Source organism: Canis lupus, chromosome 6, assembly GCF_011100685.1.
Source record: "Canis lupus familiaris isolate Mischka breed German Shepherd chromosome 6, alternate assembly UU_Cfam_GSD_1.0, whole genome shotgun sequence".
Taxonomy (NCBI): domain Eukaryota; kingdom Metazoa; phylum Chordata; class Mammalia; order Carnivora; family Canidae; genus Canis; species Canis lupus.
In genome coordinates this window covers 9060494-9067339 of record NC_049227.1, presented here as the reverse complement: position 1 = coordinate 9067339, position 6846 = coordinate 9060494, and the positions used below count along the sequence as shown (strand labels likewise).

The 6846-nt window shown below is 62.6% G+C and overlaps 2 protein-coding genes across 3 annotated transcripts; one reads left to right on the top strand and one right to left on the bottom strand.

Moving 5' to 3' along the window:
- Positions 1 to 2418: 2418 nt before the first annotated feature.
- On the top strand, positions 2419 to 4834 carry LOC111096471. The gene is given in 4 exon segments (XM_038541711.1): positions 2419 to 2770; positions 2932 to 3106; positions 3108 to 3218; positions 3220 to 4834. Coding segments are annotated over 4 exon segments (1032 nt in total). The 3' UTR covers positions 3614 to 4834.
- Positions 4835 to 4983: 149 nt separating this feature from the next.
- On the bottom strand, positions 4984 to 6559 carry SAP25 (Sin3A associated protein 25). 2 transcript variants are annotated; one of them, XM_038539264.1, is made up of 6 exons: positions 6374 to 6559; positions 6096 to 6196; positions 5898 to 6004; positions 5649 to 5802; positions 5436 to 5533; positions 4984 to 5353 (listed from the first exon to the last, which is right to left on the bottom strand). In XM_038539264.1, the coding sequence occupies exons 1-6, from the start codon at positions 6514 to 6516 to the stop codon at positions 5084 to 5086; spliced, it is 873 nt and encodes a 290-aa protein (XP_038395192.1). In that variant the 5' UTR covers positions 6517 to 6559; the 3' UTR covers positions 4984 to 5083. The 2 variants fall into 2 exon arrangements, with proteins under 2 accessions (XP_038395192.1, XP_038395193.1); XM_038539265.1 differs by having other exon boundaries at positions 5898 to 5987; positions 6374 to 6389.
- Between the last annotated feature and the right edge of the window lie 287 nt (positions 6560 to 6846).

Sequence of the window (6846 nt, the reverse complement as noted above, 5' to 3'; positions counted from 1 at the left end):
TGCTGTTGCTCGGGCAGCTGATTAGGCCAGTTGTTTGGCTCCAGGCTTTTCCTGGTACCCAGCATGCTAAAGCACCTGGTACTGACTGCCCAGAACCCAGGTTCTCCCCGCCGCTGCTTCCTGCTTCACCGTACCCAGCACTTATGCGCTCAGCGACACAAGGGGGCCTAGAGCTGGACTCTGTGATGCAGCCGTGATTTTACCAAGGACTGGGGGCTGCACAGTGGCCCAGCTGATGGGGAGTGAGAAAGAGGAGGAATGAAGAGGCCCTCCTGCGGATAGCTTCAAATCCAGCCTGGAGAGGAAGGCTCCAGACCAGGAACACAGCAGGTGGGAGGCCCTGTGGATGCTCCCATGTTCCTCCAAGCAGCACCATACCTGGGCAAGGGGTTGGGCCTGCAGATCTCTTTTGTATCCTTGCTACTTTGCATAAGGTAGGTCTGTCAAGACCACACTGGAGGCAGCGGCCTTGAATGTACTTCTGTTTTGGTGGCCACTGATGGATCCATCACATACCTGCCTCTCCCTAGCCAATACCCACCAACAGCGGTGGTGCCGCTGGCCCCAGTGCACACATGAACGCAAGCCAGCACCTCCCCTGCATCTTGGGGAACTATGGCCGACCCAGATGCACCTGAGGAACCCCCTGCCTGCTAGCCAGACTCCCATACTCACCATGCTGGTTGGTTCTATGCATCTCACTCTCAACATGACCCTTGAAAAGATGTTTGAGGATCCTAGCTTCCATGCACACTGCACCACTGGTTTCTCCAGTATTCCAGAAGAGTCCCTTCCTCACAGGTCTGGGAAATGGAGAAGCATGGGCAGGAATCCCTGCCCTCCCAGCTCAGGCTGTCATGGCTTTTGGACTAGTCTGAGACAGGCAATGGCCTCCCTTGGCTTCAGTACTCTTGTTATATATCCTCCTCCCCATACACCATCTTTAACAGGGGCTTCGGTTGTCCACTATGTAGGAATAATGATAACATACATTGTATTCATTTTAAGTATCGTTTTTGTGATGAGTTTTGTGGGTTTTGCCACAAAACCATCTCCTATTTATGGCGGGCTTGTGCTAATTATTAGCGGTGGGATTGGTTGTGCGATTGTTCTGAATTTTGGGGGTTCTTTTTTAGGGTTGATAGTATTTTTAATTTATTTGGCTATCCCTCCTCAAACCTTGACTCTTCCCACCCTTTATCTAACTGGTCACAAGAGTGATAGCACAAGGTCCTCTAAAGGCTCCAACCCATGTGTCAACTGGTGTGTCTTGCAGAGTGTGGTGACCAGCACCATCACCCTAGCAGAAGTCTGTGGTCCTTGAAAGGATTAGAAGTAGGGTGTGAAATGTCTGAATCCCAAACTCATCTCAAACGTCTTAGGATGTAAGAAGCAAGGGTTACCTCCACCAGGAAGTGCACACCTCTAATCAGAGTCTTCAGCTGGCCCATGTGGCATCTTTGACAGTGGTGATGAGAAGGGACTGAAGGTAGCAAGGGAGGAGTGCCCCTGAGGGATGATTTCTTTCACAGGTTCTCTTTCAGTGGCCCCTTGACTGGAATTCTGGTGGCATGGTCCAGGGACAGGGACCAATGGGAAAATGAACTTATCTGAAGACACCTCCTGTCACCCTAAACCAGAGAGAATCTGTTGAACCTCGAGCTCTGAAATCAGCACAGCCCAATGTTTGGTGTCTCTCGCAACTATTTTGACTTGGGAAGGAAGAGTATAGAACCATTCCCGGGGGGGGAAGGGGGGACACAGGTGCCAGACGCCCGCAGCCTGAGCTGGAAGAGCTGGGAGTGGCGGCAGCACGAGGCGTGGCTGCAGCTGTAAGCGCCTTCCCCTAATCGCCAGGTCTGCGGACCCTGCGCCGCCAGCGCCGTCGTCTCCCGACGCAGTTCCACTCACTTTGGCCTCAGCCGCTTACTTAGCGGTCAGCTCAGATCCGTGAAGACGCCCACACGCTCCCGGCTCCTGCCACCAGCCCGAGAGGGGTGGGGTGGGCAGGAGGCCGCCTCTCCCAGACTTCCCCAACCAGACTTCGCGCCCACGGCCTGGCGTCCAGCGCCCGGGCGCGCGCGGGTTAACCTCACGGGGGTGGGGACTCCGGAGCTGCCGGCAGAGGGAGGGAGGGGGCAGGAGGCAGGGTCGAGCCTCGGAGGAGGCCGCTGGAGCCCCGCGTGGCGCAGGCCACCGGACAGCCAGTGGGGCACACGCTGCGTGCAACGAGGGGCCACCGCAGACCCTGTGCCCCAAACCTCAAGTCCGGTGCAAGACGCTGGGCATTAAGACGGGTGACAACCTGTGAGGACGCTGCCCCCGTCTCCAGAGACCGCCACCGCCACCCCGCCTCTGCTGAGTCTCGGCCCCTACTCCGGCCACTCTATTGCCTTTGGCCTGGCATGAAGCCCGGAGATGGCGGCCCCACGGCAGCCCCGGACTCCGAGCCGGCAGACGTGCCCCTGCTTCTGCCACGCCCCGGGCTTGTCCCGCTGCCGCGCGGCTCTGCGGCCCCCTGCGGAAGCAGAAGTCTCAGCGCTGCCGCTTCTGCGTGCTCCGCGCGGACCGCCGCGCCTCCAGGGCTACGGGAGCGAGAAGTTCCGCGGGAACCTGGCGGGCGCGTGCACCACCAGCCAGCGCGTGGACGCGCGCCAGGGCACCGGATCGTCCTGCACCCGCGCGACCGCAGCCTGGGCGTGGGGCGGCCTGCGAGGCGGAGCAGCAGGCGCACAGCGCCCTGCTCCTGGCCGGCGCCTCCGCCCCGCCGGTGAGGCCCGAGCCCAGGGCGGGCGGAGCCGGGGCTGAGGGCCAGGGGCCCGGACGGCGCCGGTGTTTATTGTGGGTTGTCCCTCCCCATAAGTCACCGAAATCAAGTCCAAACATGAAGCGTGTTCACGTCTTTAGTTCTCAGGACACAGTGACTCCAAGGCCCACACCCCACCCCCGGCCCAGGAGCCCCCTGTGACCGGCGCCCCGCCTCTCCGGGTGTCAGCTTCCACGAGGACCCCGGCGCCTGGATCCTTGCTCCCCTTCAGGACGTCTGGCCCGTGACGCTGCGACCCAAGGGACCGGGGCGGACACGAGGCCTGGGCAGCGGCGGCTACGGCCTTGCTGCGGAAGCCCAAGGGCAGAGGCTCTGGGGACACTCAGGCTTCGCTGCCACCGGCCCTTCGCCTGTCCCCGTTCAGCGTGCGCCGCTGCGGCCAAGCAGACTCTCTTCTTCCTGGAGCTCGGCCGCTCGGTGCCCGCAGGTCCCGGGGAGCTGTGGCTACAGGCGCCCGACGCCGCCGTGGGGGCCCAAAGCCTTCATGAGACTGTACTGGCCGCCATGAGGTGCCTCGGGGATGGCGGTGCGGGTGGCAGGGCTGAGCCACTGCCCAGGGATCCGCCGACCAGCGCCTGCACACCCGGCGTCTCCCAACCTCATGCGACCCTGGCCTCGGCAGCCCAGTCAAGCAGCCTGAGCCATCGCGGGGGCCTGCGTGAGAAGGGCGGGAAAGCAGCCCTGCACCCGAGGACCTGGAACGCGGCCTCACCCCGAGGACCTGGAACGCGGCCGGGAGCGATTATGAACCCATGGGGGGTGGCCAAACTAGGGGCTACATGGTGACTGCGCCCCCAGGCCTTACGGCTGCTCCCCACAAGCCACTCCAGAGTTGCAGGGGCACTGAATTCATGCCCATGAGCCGCTTTCCGCCAGGGCCTTTGTCCCGGAGTGCCCTGCCCCGTTTCTATTAGCCCAGGGCCGGGGGAGCTGGGACCTTTGTTCCAAGGCCCCTGTCGCAGGGTGGGGAACATTAGGGACTGGGAGGGGTTCATCCCCACCCGCAGCTGCCCTCAGAGCTCATAGGGGAGGGAGTACATGTGCATCAATTAGGTGGCCCCAGACTACTTAGGAATGGGCACTGCCATACCAGACCCCCCAACGGCCGCCTCGACTATGTCGACCTGGACCTGGTCCCTCCACTGGAGGCTCGAGGCGACGCCCCTGGGTCTGGCACACAACACTGGCACTGCTATGCGCGCATCGGCTTCCCTGAACCTCAGAGAGGCTCCCGTAAGGAGACAGGCAGCCGCGCCCTGTCTAGCTAGGAATGGATGGGGAGGGGAGAGAAAACAGGCCAAATTTAGGAATACTTTCCTGCCTGCTCCCCTCAACTCCCCCACTGGATCCCAAAATAGAGGGGCTCTCAGGCCCCCTAGCACCTACAACTTACAGAAGCTTTGAGCTGCCCCTTAGGGCCTGCTGCCCCCTCCACCCCTTCCAGATGTGGTATAGGAAATCCTCAGGAAAAGGCTCCCCAAGAGTTGGGATTCTTTTAAGGGAGAAAATTCTAGAACCGCCCCCCCTTCCCACCCACAAACCCCTACGAACTCCAGGCTTTCTCAGCCAAAGCCCCAATCCTTTCTTTCCTGGCAGCCTTCCTGCAGCATCATTCCAGATCTCAGGTCAGCTTTGGCTCTCCCCACTTTGCCTCCAATGACTTCCACATGGACTTGCTCCTCCCCACCCCACACCTGCAGGGCCTGCCTTCTGTCTCCTCCCAGCCAAAGAACCAATCCCCCACACCAGGACTGAGTTCCTAGGGCCCTAGAGCAAGAGGTACCAGGTATCTTACCTCTACTGCTTCTCTAAAGTGCTATGCCACTCCCTTACTCCCTCATTTCCCTCTTCCAGTGCCAGCCACGTGTTCACACAATCCTCCCTTCTCTGGAGCCTGGTGGAGCTGATGCACCTCTTGCTTCCATATACTTATCTTCTGTAATACTGTACTGTGGACCCCCACAGCCCATGCCCTATTAAAGTGGCCCTGCTTGGTCAGCCTGGAAAGGTCTTAGGTCCATGGATTCCCCTGCCCCACTGTAGGGGTGACCAGTGAGTAACAAGAATTTGAGGGGGGGGACAGTCTGGGCCACGAGGAAGACACCCCATCCTGTCTCCATGCCTCACTCTGCTACTCATTCACTACAAGGAGCCTGTTTGCAAACCAACACTTTTATTGTCAAGAGAACCTGCCCAGGGGAGAAGGGGACCCACTCTGCCTCCCAAAAGGGCTGTGTTCAATGAGGTGTCTGGGGTTCATGGGACAGATGGGTCAGTGCAGTGAGAAGAGCTGGGGCCACCACTGGGGCCTGGGTGGTCAGGTACAGGGCCTGGGGGGCCAACAGGGGGCGTGGGAGCCCCGGAGGAGGCAGGTCTAGGAGCCCCCTGGCTCATCTGCAGGAGGCCTGTGAGGGCGATCAGCTCAGGCCCACTGAGCCAGGCAGTGGAGCAGCCCGGGGATGGTGTGTGGAGCACCCAGGGAGACATGATAGGAGGTGGGAGCAGCAGCTTCAGAGAGCCCATGACCTGAGGAGAGAGGAGGGAGAAGTGTCTCCTCCCAAGCCCTGCAGAAAGACTAGGGTGAGGCCAGGGCAGCAACTGCACTCACCTGCTGAGAGGCCTCCGACAGGTACAGGGGGACACGCTGCCCACAGGGAAGCAGCGGGTCTGACAGAAAGACATCTTCATGGCACATCACTGGGAACCCTGGGAAGGAGAAACCGGTAGGGCAGCCGGCTGGGGTTCCCACACCAGTGATGGCTGCACCAGTTCCCCGACCAGCTCATGCAGGGCACCTCCAGAGCCTGGGGGGCCAGAGTACCTGCATCCCTGGGTGCCTGCTCTCCATTCTGACGTCCTGCTGCTGGGGCCAGGGGACTGAGGTCCCGGCCTGAGGCTGCCTCGTACAGCGGCCAGAATGAGGGATGACACAAGGTCCGGCTTGAGAAGGAGGCACCAGGCGCACAGCTAGGTCCCTGTGGAGGGGGCAGGAAAGATCACTGGAGCTTTGGTCCCCTCCGGGGCACCCCGCCCCCTCCCAAGGCCAGAGCCAGAGGTACTCCCAACTCACCCACACCATCCGTGGCCCTGCTTTGGCCTTGTAGTTGAGGTCCCACGGTGCTAACACAGTCATCCTTGAGGGGGCCACCTCCCAGGCCATCTGCGGGGAAAGGGCAACTGGGGCAGGGCGGTATTTGAAGAGATTAAAACAGGCTCAGGAGTGGGTGGAAGGGGGGGGCGGGGTAAAGACAGCAAGGCCAGAGCCTACCTGGGGTTCCCGGGGAGTGCTCAGCAGCCAGGCCTGGCGGGGACCGGGCCAGCAGCTGCTCCCTCTGGGTCCAGGAAGGCCTTCGTGACCAGGGCTGCGGGCTGGGAGGGGGAGGTACTTAGGGGCCCCCGTCACAGCCTCCCCCGATATTTCCGAGGCCCGGCCAAGGGCGCCTGGGGCAGGGAGCCTGAGCACACCCGGTCCTCAGTGTGGGCGACTGAGGTTGCACCTCACGCGGTGGGCCCCCTGTTGGGCTTCCCCGCGGCGGAACCCCTCACCTGTCCTGTGGGGATGCTCCTGGCTCCCCCGGGGCTTCCTCTCCAGAGGTCCAGGCCTCGCCGGAGTCACTGCCCGCCGAGGGGCCCTGCTCCTCCGGCGCCTCTCTGCCCGCGTCCCAGCGCCGAGGCGGCCCGGGCAACATGCCGCGTCTGGGGGGCAGGGCAGCGCGGGGCAGCAGCTCCGTGCCGGCGTCCGCCCCGCCCGCGCCTCCCACCTCGCCCTCCCGGAACCCCACGCGGCCCCCACCTCCCGCAGCCATCCGCAAGCCCAGGTCGCCGGCCCACCTCGCAGGGCCTCGCCACCACGCCGGCGCCCAGCGTGGCCACGTGGCGCGTTTCCGGGCCACGTGGCGCGCGCTCCCGCCGGGATCCCGCGGGCGCCCCCTGGTGGCGGGGGTGGCGGGGGTGGCGGGGCCAGCGCTGCCCGCCGCCCCACACGCGAGAGCGGCTCCCCGCGCCGGGAGCTGCCGAAC